This window comes from Neomonachus schauinslandi, chromosome 10 (assembly GCF_002201575.2).
Source record: "Neomonachus schauinslandi chromosome 10, ASM220157v2, whole genome shotgun sequence".
In the NCBI taxonomy this organism is placed as follows: Eukaryota; Metazoa; Chordata; class Mammalia; order Carnivora; family Phocidae; genus Neomonachus; species Neomonachus schauinslandi.
This window is the reverse complement of record NC_058412.1, coordinates 94,963,649-94,976,720: the sequence shown is the minus strand read 5'-3', so window position 1 is coordinate 94,976,720 and position 13,072 is coordinate 94,963,649. Positions and strand designations below refer to the sequence as shown.

General features: G+C 46.8%; 1 protein-coding gene across 6 annotated transcripts in view; it reads right to left on the bottom strand.

Annotated features, from left to right (window-relative positions):
- Nucleotides 1-2,425: 2,425 nt before the first annotated feature.
- The window catches only part of DZANK1 (double zinc ribbon and ankyrin repeat domains 1), a 58,887-nt gene continuing 48,240 nt past the window's right edge, over nt 2,426-13,072 (bottom strand). For all 6 annotated transcript variants that reach the window (XM_044918525.1, XM_021700671.1, XM_044918526.1 and 3 more), the window contains 7 exons: nt 12,421-12,495; nt 10,509-10,605; nt 9,963-10,060; nt 6,788-6,868; nt 6,158-6,285; nt 2,984-3,058; nt 2,426-2,555 (listed from right to left, as the gene is read on the bottom strand). In XM_044918525.1, coding sequence (XP_044774460.1) covers nt 2,432-2,555; nt 2,984-3,058; nt 6,158-6,285; nt 6,788-6,868; nt 9,963-10,060; nt 10,509-10,605; nt 12,421-12,495 — 678 coding nt within the window. In that variant the 3' untranslated portion in view covers nt 2,426-2,431. The remainder of the gene's footprint in view (nt 2,556-2,983; nt 3,059-6,157; nt 6,286-6,787; nt 6,869-9,962; nt 10,061-10,508; nt 10,606-12,420; nt 12,496-13,072) is intronic.

Here is a 13,072-nt window from a genome sequence, read left to right as displayed (position 1 = left end):
GTTGATGTCTCCTGCCGTACCACCCCCTTCTCCCTTCCACAAGGGCTAATCCCCCATAAACACGCATCCTCTTCTCCCCCATCCCCAGCTGTCTCAGTCTGTTTCTGGAGAGCCCAGCCTGGGATGCCTGGAACAAGCTCCATGCCAAAGGGCACCAGGGTCTCGTGCAGGTCACCTGTGACCATGAGGAGGGAGGAGGGAGACTGGGCCCACAGGTTCCGGTTTGTCCTCGCTCTTCACTCTCGGCACCCATCTTTCCTTCCCCACTGCGGCCCTGCTGAGGTACAGGGGCTCCTGGCCTGTGACCAGCCTCACTCACTCACTCCCACGACTGCATGCAGTCCGGTCCCTTTCATTGCCCCTTACTCAGCATCACTATGGCGGTTCTGCTCCCATTTCAAGCCTTGATACAGGGACCCGAGGAAAAGAAAAATAAAACGTCACGAAGGACAAGAAATAACATGAATTTTGAAATCTTGCCTGTAACACGTGTTTAACTTTACTTTTCCTGAAAACATGGAGTTCAATGTTTATATAATGCTTTACATAACCCTCCAGGATTTCATCAGAGAGTTCCTGGATCTGAACCTATGTTCTTGCATCTTGAGCCACCTGTTCACTCTGTACATGAGGCTTGAGGGAAACCCAAAAGTGGTTTTTGCTGGCAGTGGCCTTTAGCGAAAGGCAAGATCCCTGGTAGGAGGTGTCGGGTGTGCGCTTTGCCTCGCAGGTACAAGGGCAGGCCCTGCCCCCAGGAAGCGTGGAAACCCAGGGAACAGTGGAGATGTGCTTCCTGCGCTCAGGGCATGGAAGTTACCCCTGAGAGCTCCAAGAGGAGAGATTCTGGAACCCATGGGCCCATGGGGCCTCCCCTGTTCCCTGAGCTCTGGGCAAAATGGTCTTGAACTCCATACCCTCCTCCCTGAGTGTCAAATCCAGAGCCTGTAGGGTGAGCCGCAGCACCATCTGGGGCCCTCACCCACCTTCCTAGCGTGAGGGCCGCACTTCGCTTCCGCCTTTGGAATCTGGAACTTTGTGCCGTCACTCCTGTGGCCCACCCTGCATCGAACCATAAAGGCAGAGAAGTCTGGGAGGGGTCGTACTGCACCGGCTGAGCTGACACAGCGCACACCGCCCCGACTCACGGGACCCTGCTTACCTTGCCGCAGCCCTCCAACACAGACGGCCGGGTGTGACAGGGGCTGGCCAGTGCCCCTCAACCCCGCGTGGGGGCATCGCTTCCAGCGACTCTGCGCCTGTCCCCGCCCCACCCCCCAACTGCAGACAGTCGCTCCCGCAGGAAAGCAGTGCAGGTAGTGATGACAGCAACCACTCAGCAAAGTCGGTTATTTATTGTGCGGAATTAATCATTCAGAATTAATAAATATTCCATCAACACACTTTAACAGAAACTATTTAGGGACTACACTACTGCAGCGCTATCACCCAAGGACTGAAATAACAATCTGAAAAAAGACATAAGTCAAAATGACACATTTCCTGCAGATGGCTGATTCAAGGCTTGTTTGTCAACCAAAGAACAAACCATAACAATAGGAATATTGATGAGCTCAACATCAGAAACGACATTTTAAAAATAAACTTGATCTTTATGTACTCACTTGGAACCACCTACGAGATATATTAAGGAAAAGAACAAGATGCAACACATCGGAAGAGTGTGTGGTTTGCTAGTACTTGTCTTAAAGAGGGCAAAGAACGTATCTGTTACCTATATTTGTATTTTGTGTAAACCCTCTATGTGCAGGTGCATATATTATATACATGTGCTTATATAATCCTATACTATTTCTGGAAAGACACAGATGACACTGGTATCATTGGTGCCTCTGAGGAGGAGATGTGGGTGGCTGTGGGACAGGGATGGCAGAGTTTTTACTACGTAACACTTCATACTTTTTAGCTTTGAATCATGTGCAATTATTATCTACTGAAAAACAAATTTATTTTTTAAAATTTTTAAAAGATTTATTCATTTATTTGAGAGAGAGCACACGCTTGCACAAGTTCAGGGAGAGGGGTAGAGGAGAGGGAGAGAGAATCTTATGAGCAGACTCCGTGCTGAGCATGGAGCCCGACGCGGGGCTCTATCTCAGGACCCTGAGATCACGACCTGGGCCAAAACCAAGAGTTGCCCACTTAACCAAAGGCACCACCCAGGCGTCCCCTGGAAAATAAATTTAAAAGAAAATTCTAAAATAAGCAGCAAGAAACCCTTAAAAAAATATATGTTAAGTTTGTCACCATCCACAGCATATTGGGAAATGCCCACATGGTGGCTTACAGTGTCATATTAAAAAAAAAAAGTCTTATGAGTTCCTCTCAACCTCAATTCTCAAACCACAAATACACATCTCAGAAAGAAACAAAGAAGAGCCAGAACTGGATGGTCCTGTGCAGGCCCTTGGGTCTAAGAGTCATCCAGGCCGAGCTTAGCAGCAAAGAGCGAGGTGACGACATCATCCCCAGTTTGCAGAGCCAGGTCATACGGTGTCTGGCCATTCATGTTCTTCTTTTGGATGCTTGCACTGCATCTGCCAAGGGAATGGGCATGAATAGAAGGACTCAGGCACTTGAACCTGAGTGCCTGGCTCTTCCCTGACACAGAGGCCAGTCTGGGAGCCTCCTGGCCCCACCTTCCTAAACCTGTCCCCAGGAGGCCACTATGACCCCCACTCTCAAAGGAGGCTCTACCCTGAAACCTTGAGGGGCTCTGTGATTTCAGCACGTTCAACTGCCAATCCTGCCCATCGGCTCCCATTGCATCGAAGTCCTACAACCAAGTATGTTTGGTGGGGGGACAACATCTTCATTGTGCTTTTAAGAGTCCTCAGTGCTGGGGACCCACAGTGGGATGGTGGCCCCCATTCACAGGGTTAACTGTTCAGGAACTAGGGCCTTCTGAAAGCATCATAGGTCAGCAGGGGCCCTCAGAAATCTCTCCCAGAGGCCGGAAACATACCGCAGTAAAGCAGCGACACACTCCCTTCCTGCCAGGCCAAGCAGAGTTGCTTCATGAAGAGGTGTATTTTGGAGCCTGTTTGGGGGGGGGGAGAAAATCATCCTGCTAAAGCAGTTGTAATGCAGGATGCTGTGGGCTGCGAACAAAGTCACACCAATGACACCAACCCTCCTTTATCTTTCATCTTTCCTTTCTCCCTGGTAGCACAACTGTTTCTTACTTCACCCCTCATGTTCTTTGGGTCTTTATTAGGCATTTACCACTGGAACTTATATGTATTCCCGGGGTTGCCACATCTGAGTAGACGCATGATCTTCTTTCATAACTCCCTCTAAACTGAGAGCAGAGCGCACCTTCCATTTATGAGGTGGGGAGGGGGCACCATGGCTGGATTTTCTGTGTAACCACAGTTCAGTCTGGAGAAGTAATGAATTGTGACTGCCGACTCTAACTCTGTACACTGCTCTGACTCCAACAGGGCAAGGACGCTAGAGGGGACACCCTCTTCTGTTCAGAGCAGAGGCGATACCTGTGAGTCTGTTCCTCTGAGTAGCTTGGTGTTGTATCACCAGACCTTCTAGAACGTGTTTTGTACAGCAGGTACACCACGGTGTTCTGTGAATTTGTGTTTTAAAGAAACTCTACTATGAATGCACAAACTACTCAAACGGTTTATTCAAATCTAAGTATCATGGTAGATGAAGGTACATTCTCTCTTTGTAAATCATGAATTACCTAATAGACTAACTCTCCACAGTTGAACCTCTAAGAAGCAGACTGATGGTTACATCCACCCCTCCCGGCTACTGGGGCAGAACTAAGAGACAGAATGTTTGAAATTGCCAGTGAAGGAGGGTAGCTGTTGTCCAAAAGCAAATGGCACTTCTCTTTGCCCATCTCTTAGCGAGACCCTGAATCTGTGTTCTTGAAATCTGCCAGTAAGAGGAATCAGCTTTGGTGGAGGATGTGTACCTCTCCCTAGCCATCCCTTTGGGTTGAATATGAGTGTATTCTGGTAGGAAAGAGACAAACATTGGAAACAGAAACACTAGGGAGGGGCTCTCTGCTACCTGCCAAGCCAGTGGACAGAAGTTACCTGGTGTAGAGAGCACCTACGCTGCTTCTCTCCACTAGTCAAACAAGCTGGGAATGCGGGGAGGAAGAGTTTTTTTTATTTATTTGTGAGAGAGAATGAGAGACAGAGAGCATGAGAGGGAGGAGGGTCCGAGGGAGAAGCAGGCTCCCCGCCGCGCAGGGAGCCCGATGCGGGACTCGATCCCGGGACTCCAGGATCACGACCTGAGCCGAAGGCAGACGCTCAACCGACTGAGCCACCCAGGCGCCCGAGGAAGAGTTTTTTAATCACTGTTTGCTAAGGAACAATTCACTGAAGCTTTTTTATGGGAAAGCCAGATCTCTGGATGGCTTGTGTGTGAGGGGCAGTAGGATAGATGGAGTCCTGAGGTCATGTTCCTGGATCTACAGAGGTTCAGCCAGGGGGTAGAGGCCAGGCTGACCCAGGTCTAAACACTTCGAACTAACAAATATAAAGCAGACAGCAGAGTTGGCTCTCAGTGGAGAAATCTGCTTTCTTCTACTGGCATAAACTAAAGGGGAAGAAGAGATCTCTGTGCTCTATTTTGTGGGAGGGCTCTGGTCTAGCTTTCCTCCCCTCCCCCTCCACGTGAGCTAGATTCTGCTAACCATGCTAATGCAGTGGGAGTGACAACCGTTCAGACAGATGGTACAACCACAGAGTTAGACTTAGTAGAGATCACGTGTGGTTAACTGTCAATTTATAGAATGGTAATGAAGTAAGAATGGAAACTGAGGAACAGCAAGGAAAAACAGGTAATCTGTTCCATGTCCAGAGTAGTCCAGAGTAGTTTCTTCCTCTCAGCGGGACTTCTCATAAGCATCAATTCAAAATCTGTTCAAGAGATTCTGTATCAACCACAGACATTACACATAAGTGCTCCAAGAAAAGCTTGTCTGAATTGTACAAATATAAAATACACCTTCATGCCAAACATGGTGGCATTATTTTTATGAATAATGATAACCCAAGTGTGGGGCAAATGAAGAAGCTGACAGAGTATGAAGAATGTGAACCCCAGGGAAGGTGAACAAGTAAATTCCAGCCACCAAATACGTCCACCAAATGGGCCAAACGTTCTGCTCTAAAATAAAACTAAAAAGAGGTGGTGTCTACCTGATATAGCTGTCCTATTGGGCAGAAACATAACAGTGCACACAGAAAAATTAACTGGCATATATTGTGAATAAAAACACTGGAGGAAAAGTTGAGACGGAGGAAAACAGAAGCAAAGCTATCTAACTTTGGCTCCGCGTGCTGGCTTGACACACTCAGCAGCACGATTCCCTGGCGGGCCTTGATCTGGTCTCAGAAGTAGGTCAAGGGGCAGCAGGGTCAGATGGCTGCAGGACCCCTAGAGAACTCCCAGTTTGGCAACTTGGTTGGCAGGCTATTAGCAGTTAACATGTGGAACCCGTCCTCAAGGAACTGTCCACCCCACGTTTCCAAAGTAATTTCAGAGAACAACAGAATCCCAAGGCTGCGAGATGTCAAGAGGCAGGAGAGGCCCGAGACCAGGGAAGTGACAGAAGTACCCAACAGGACTTGGTATCTGCCCATCCTACTTCCCAGCTGTGGAAACCAAGGCATCAGATCATGTAGTGAACTTAGATGTGCAGTGTCACCCCCAGTGTGTCAACATCCAGAGACAACTGGATAAGGTTTTCTTTGTACAGTAACTTCATGGCTACATTTCCATAGGGACTACACTGGGCCCGCTCTTCTCTTAGCGAACTCAACAGTTCAGATCATGATGAAAATAATGTGGCTTAACATCCCCAGAGTGAAGGATTTGCCGGCCCCCGCTCAGTGTAAACTTGCAAGCTAACAAAATTTATCATCATTTATAAAAGCTACAAAAAATTCAGCAATCCAATAATCCACTTAAAAAGTTTTTGTTTTGCCCAGGTTTGAAAAATAGTGGCAGTGAAGTCTCTTATTAAGGCCCAAATGGGTTAAGATGGTTCCCGAGCAGTGCCAACGGATCGGGGCATACGTGTGGCTGGACGCTGCTAGAGCAAGGCCCCGAGGCGGCAGTTGGCCACGCCAGGACTCTCCTTTGACGGTGTCTTACTTACGGGCCCCAGCGCTGCTCCGTGTCTGCTCCTCTCTGCACGAGAACTGGAATCACTTCGGGGCGCGTGTTCACAACAGCCACGGTAATCACGGGTCGCTCTTCACTGTCCCTGCAGTTGGGGTCTGCTCCCTGCAGCATAAGGGAAAGGACAGACTTGCCGCAAACCCTGCTCTCAGCAGCATGCAGCTGCCATCCTGCGAAGTGTAACGCACATGCTTGCCGGAACTAAACTGCTTTACATCAAAAGAGAAGAGAATCAGGACACCCAAGATCTAACCGCCCTAACTCGGGTGATAAAACTTCTGCTCCCCCCATCAGGAGGGGCAGGCACCCCCCGAACCTCGCTTCTTTAGGAAACATGAAGGTCACATGGGGTCACAGGCCAGGGATTCTGTCCACCTTTATGCACATTATTTGGGCTCATATGACTTTTCTCTTTGCTATAAAAACTAGCAACCAGGAACAATTACTGAAAAGTTCTTGACTGGCCATTTAGTCCACCTCCAGGCAGTTTTAAATGAAATGGCACTGTGGTTATCACAATACTGAACAAGACTTGCATCTGAAAGAGACAGAGGTGAAATGCGAGGCTGAAATCCTCAGAGAGACTTGTTCTTTGAGTTGTACTTACCTCCTCAAGCAGCTGTTCAATCACAGAGACTCTCCCTTCCCCTGTAGGTCCGACTTCCTTCAGCAGGAGCCTGTTTTCAGGCTGCAGGGTTACACAAGGTCATTTCCACCGCCGTGAAATAGCACTGTCCCCCTTGCCCAGACCCAATTCCCAAGGCAAACACTTCCTCTCTAAGGTTAAGTTCTGAGCTCCAGGGACAGGTGAGTGTGAGCGTGTGTGTGTGTGTGTGTGTGTGAGCGTGTGTGGTCTTCTACACCAGCAGCACAAAAAAAACCTAGCTAATGTAAATCTTGCTGGTCTCTGAAATCTTGTCTTGGGGAAGGATACCACATTGACACTGTTTTATCTTTATAAAGGACAGGGATGCAATGAGAAACCTCACCACCCCAGAAACCCCACACTAGTTTTATTACAAAGGAAATAAATATTCCTAAGAAACGCAACCAGGTGAATCCTAGTATTTCCTCTGCACACTTTTATAAAGTGTTCAGAATCAGCCTCTGAACACTATAAAGTGTTCAGAATCAGACTGTTCAGAAAACGTGCTCACCTGAGGCATGAGTGAACTGATAAAGTCGAATCTTGTTTGGGGGAAGAAAAAGCTCTCACCTGTCATCAGAAATCTGAAGAATTTATTATATGCTCTGTTTTCAAAATGTGATGAAATTCCCCTTTCTATGCAATCTTTCTTTATATAAAGGATTGCAAATGCTGGTTGCTACAAGGCTAAAGATGAAGAAACAGTCCAGAAAGCTGGAGACATTGCTTTCAGTATGTTTCCACCACTGGATCTGAGGGTGACCCGGGGTGGTTGGTCCCAGGACTCCCGTTTTCCTGTCTGTAAAGTAGAAATAATATATCTACCCCCTCCTGTCTTTCTGGGGAGCCATTAGGATGAGGACATTGGTCAAGGCCTGTGAGCCTTCTGGAAGAAGATCCCGGGTTCAGGCTGTGTCCCTTCCTCCCCCTACTCTAAGGTGATTAGCTTGGAACAAGGTACTCTAATAAGTGAACCCCTAGAAAGTCTGGGGGGGGGGGCACATTTGTTCTTACTGAATTCCATTCCTTATGGAAACTTATACTAGAATGCACTAGAATGTCACCCGCATGAGGTCTGAGACCTTTACAGCTTTTGTTCATGATTTATTTTCACCACTGAGATCTGTGCCTGGTATATGTATGCTCCAAATAACCACTGAATGAGTGAACCACTGGATGCTGTTATTATTTGTCTGATACTTATCCCCTAAACACCAATGAGAAAATAAAGGCACATAGCAATGGGGAGATTTGGGTCACATACAGTGTAAGTGGGTATAGTCTCCAAAACTGTTAAAGTTTATGCAACGCTATACTTCTCTTCTACTCAATATTTTAAACTGAGAGAAGGCCAGGAGTGCAAGGAATTATACACAGTACATGTTAATATAATTCTAAGGTCTTCTTCCCAAATTTATTGGTGTTTATGAGATGCAAAGCATGTGGTGGAAAAACCCAAGATGAGGCGAGAAGTCACCTGCCTTTGGAGAAATCATGATACAAGCTGGACACCAGTATACACACCCCTGAGGGCGCCCTGAGGGCCTGGCTCCATGGAAGGTGGAGGAAAGAACCCACACGTGCCCATCTTCATCTTGGGGGAGACCCAGGCTTTGGGCTTGTTGCTAAACACATCTGTCCTCCCTACTACAGCCAAAGAGGACTGACTGAAAGGCAAGGTGAGTGGCTGAAAAAGGGCACCCACTGTCTCTTTCTCCAAAGCTCCAGTTAAAAGTGTTCAGTGTTCATGGCCTGTATTTTTGAAAAACAAAACTCTTAACAGCTGTGGGAAACTCTGGAAGGGTGCCATCAGTGGATCGGGAATTGTGAGGAATTCCAAAGATTGGAAGTAGCTGGAATTTGGCTGAGAGGGAAAACAAAGCAAAGAAAAACCAGCTGAAGATGCCAGAGATAGTAGTCTGTTCCCTCCAGGGAGCCCTGCAGAAGCTGAGTTAATCAACAAGGAGGGCCAGTGTTGGGCGCAGGCTGGATTCATGAGCGTTCTATGAAAGGGCTTTGCTGGTGAGTGGCTGAGATGAGTGGTGTCCTCCTCTCTCTCCTGGGCTCTCTGCTTAAAGCCTGGTAACTTTTTTTCCAGAGAGTTCATGATCTGCCTAACAAAGTCTTCTACTGGGAGTACTGGGCCCAAGAAGGGCAGAGCCCAGATCTCTGTGACACACACAGGGAAGGAGAATAAGGAAGGAAGGACAGCTCCATCCAGGAATGAAATATGCTAGAGCCCTTCACAGCACCATTCTCACCTCCAGAGGAAAGGCAGCTTAGGGGACCCCAAGGTTTTCTCCTGCCCTCCACCGAAATACCCTCCAGGGAGGCCAGCCCCACAGCATGCCCATCCATGCCCATGGGGACCCGAGGCCCACACACCCATGGCAGGCACTGACACTACTCAAACCAGCCCTTCACTTGTCAACATGACCTGGCAACCAAGGATCATCACATATTTGAGACCAACCAAAAACAAGACAGACAAAGATGGACAGACAGAACTGACCCCAGAGGAAACAGAGGTGATTCCGGGAACTAATAAGAACTTTAAAATAATTCTAATTAATAATCTCGACATATTTTAAAGGATTCCATAAAATAAAAATACACTTCTAAAAAAGGAACAGAAAATGAAAAAGTATTCTTCCATTTAAAAAATCTCAAAGGAAGGCCACCTGGCTGGCTCAGTCAGTAGAGCATACGTCTCAATCTCAGGGTCGTGAGTTCAAGCCCCATGTTGGGTATAGAGCCTACTTTAAAAAATAGAATGGGGACACCTGGGTGGCTCAGTTGTTAAGCGTCTGCCTTCGGCTCAGGTCATGATCCCGGGGTCCTGGTATCGAGCCCTGCGTCGGGCTCCCCGCTCCGCGGGAAGCCTGCTTCTCCCTCTCCCACTCCCCCTGCTTGTGTTCCATCTCTCTCCGTCAAATAAATAAAGTCTTTTTAAAAAATGAATAAATAAATTAATTAATTAAAAAAATGGAATGGAATGGAATAAAATAAACAAGATAAAATAAAATGAAGTAAAATTTTAAAAAAATCTCAAAGTAAAACATTCAACAGAAAAAAAAAAAAACATTCAACAGACAGGCCTAAGAAGACAGCTATAAGGACAAAGGAGTACACATACTGTGAGCTGCTCCTTTTCTTGAAACTTTTTGGTCTTGAAATTCTTTGTCCTCTTGACTTTTTCAGTGGTGTCTGAGGTGCTCTGGCTGTAGTCACTCACTGAAATGACAGAATCAAGGACTAAAACGATGCCCCCCTGCCATTCCCACATATAAAGAGCTATCCTACTATCATGTCCCTCGAGAGGTCAGAAGAATAAAATGGCTTGTATAGAAATGTCTATTTTATTGACCCTCTCAAGAAGGACTCCTGAAGCCACTCATCTCAGTCCAGGACCAGAGGATGACTGGGAAGGAGTGGAAGAAAAGGGGACTACGGTTTTTTAAGCCCAAAAGAAAACACCCCCCACAACTACCTCCCCAAGCCCTGTGAAAGATTTCAAAAATCTCACTCCTAACTTCAGAGACGCCAGAAGAATAAAATGGCTGGAACATTAAAGGAAGATGTGTGGTTGGGCTGGCAAATTTTAAGCAATTCCCTGCTGTCCTTGCCAGGTCAGTGTGTTCCTGGTCGACTGTTTTAAAATCACTGTAAGGGTACAACTCACCCAAGCTGGACCTGCTGCCAAATGGCCCATCACCACCCTTGGTGACACTGCTCAGAAAGTGGCTGCTGAAATCCACGGCCTTGCTCAGGTAAAGGTTCTGGGCAACAGAAAAAACATAGGCACCGTGACTGATGAGGCTGCTGTGTCCCCACAGAAGGAGTGCTCTCCCTGCTAACCTGTTCCTCTCTTCATTAACGACCACTCTGTCTATACATATAGTCAAGCCGGAAGCTGGACATCCCCTCACTGGGACGTTTCGTCCGTTCTGCCTCTTAAGTGGCTCCTCAGCCTGGCCCCTCCTTTCTGTCATTATAGCCACAGCCCCCTCTTCATACACCAGGATCCCTGCAAGCGATTCCCAACCGGCTCCTGCCAGCCCACCTTCCACGTGGGTTGCTCCCGTCACCTTTCTACAATTTATAAGTAATGGTGTTCTTCCCCTGCTTCAAACCCTTCCATGTCTTGGAATAAGAGTGGCAAGATGGGGAAGCTCAGGCTACAGAGTTTGAACCCTGGCTCTATCACTTATTAGCTCAGGGACCTTGGAAGAAGGTGGCTAAATTTCTCTGTACCTCAGTTTCTTCACCTGTAAAGTGGAAATATCATGGCCTACCTCAAAGGGATGTTGGGAAAGTAGAACAGGGAAAATGGAGGTCTATAAAATTAGGATAGATGATGCACAGTCCAGACCTGGAATTCTGATTCCACCTGGATCCATTCCACAGCATGGCATCCTGTCCCACCCTCACGTGGCTGCGTCTTCCACCACAGGGAACCACCTGCTACTGCCTGAACACTAGAACATACAGGCTAAGAAAAAACATATTAAACCTGGGGATAATTACTCCACTTCTATCTGATAGACAGTGTATTGTAGATGCTCTTGGTGCCCACCCAGTTCCACTAACTGATTAGCATATCCCTCCCAGCTGCCGGGTGGGCTGCTAACACCTCACAGCTAGCCAACTGCCTCTACAGATGGGTGCTGCCTTGCTCTAGAGGTTACATCCTTCCTTTCCTTGCCTCACCTGGGACAACTTCATGGTGTGAGCCACACTTCAGAGCTCCTCATGGATCAGGCTGAAGCTAGACTTTATGTATGACCACTCAGCTCCTCCCCCTGCCTTGACTCATGTCCCTCACTCCCCTTCTCCTCATGTACCTCCCTGACCCAAGTTCTGCTGTAGCCACACAGCTGAAAACATTGCATTCAGTGCTTGACTTGACTTCAAAACACTTTCGTGTGTCAGTGGACTGCATTTTCCCAGCCTCTGAGTTAGGCAGAGCCCATGTGCCTGTCCTAATTTTCAAGACACCGCTAGCCCCGTTGGGCACATGGTCAGGGCCTGATAGACACTAGTCCCCGTGCTTTTTCTTGCCTTCTTTACCCATCTTCTCAATCCATTCCTTATTCTTTTGTATATTCTGACTTCTGGTCCAGTGAAACTACAGCTGCCAGTATGAATCAGTCAATGTTTGTCACACACTGCAGGCACTGTAGCAGAGTTCCAGTCACCATAGAAGAGGGCAGACCAAGGGAGGCAGAGCCACAAAGTTTGGTTTATTTCTTATAGGTAAATAGGTGAAAGTACATACAGGCAAACATTTTTGTCAGTCTTTCACCTATACTCAGACTTTGGTGCGTATAAGTATGCCTGAGAACCAAAGGACAGATAGGGTGGGTAATTATTCCTGTTCTTACTACATCTTTATGTGCCCGAGACCTGGCTTCTCTGAGGTTCAGTACAGTTATTTATCTATTTCTATGAAATTATTGGCCTTTAGCCAAGTCTTACAACATTTGGAATTTATGCCTTTTATGGATTTCACAGAAGCACTTTGATAGAGTGTAAGCTACAATTTACTAGTGTGGTCGATTTTCAAATGAATAGTTTCTAAAGGTTTTACTCACCTTGTTGGATACTTGAATATAATTCAGCCGGATGCTAACTTCACAGCCATCCTCATGGACAGTAGCGGAGATAAGCTTTTAAAAAAAGCATTGGAGAGAATTCACAACCACGCACATGGGCTTAATGTCCTGAGCCAAGAAATCCTGAGATGTTAAATGATAAATTTAATCAAATATTTAATGAACTCAAAAGAAGACAAGAAAAGAAAAACAAAGGAACAAAAGCTAAGTGAGATAGAATATAAGTAACAAAATAGCAGACACCAATCCAGCCATATCTATAATCCTATAAATTGTAAATGAACGAAATTAACGTTCCCATCAAAGAGCAGAGACTGCCAGACTGGATGAGAAAGCAAGACCCAAATTTATACTCTCTAAAGAGACACACTTTAAATTTAATCAAGCCACCTGGCTGGATGTCATCACCTGGGTGTCCTGAGGGGTCAGGCCTTGGCAATCAAGGGCCCAGTTTCAGAGTTGAGCAGCTTTCTCTGTAAGTAGCCGGAGGAATTTCAATCAAACAGGGGTCAGCAAATGCTTAAATAACCAGATAGTAAATATTTGAGGTTTTATGGGCTATATGGCAGTGACAGTAAATATTTGAGGTTTTATGGGCTATATGGCGGTGATAGTAAATATTTGAGGTTTT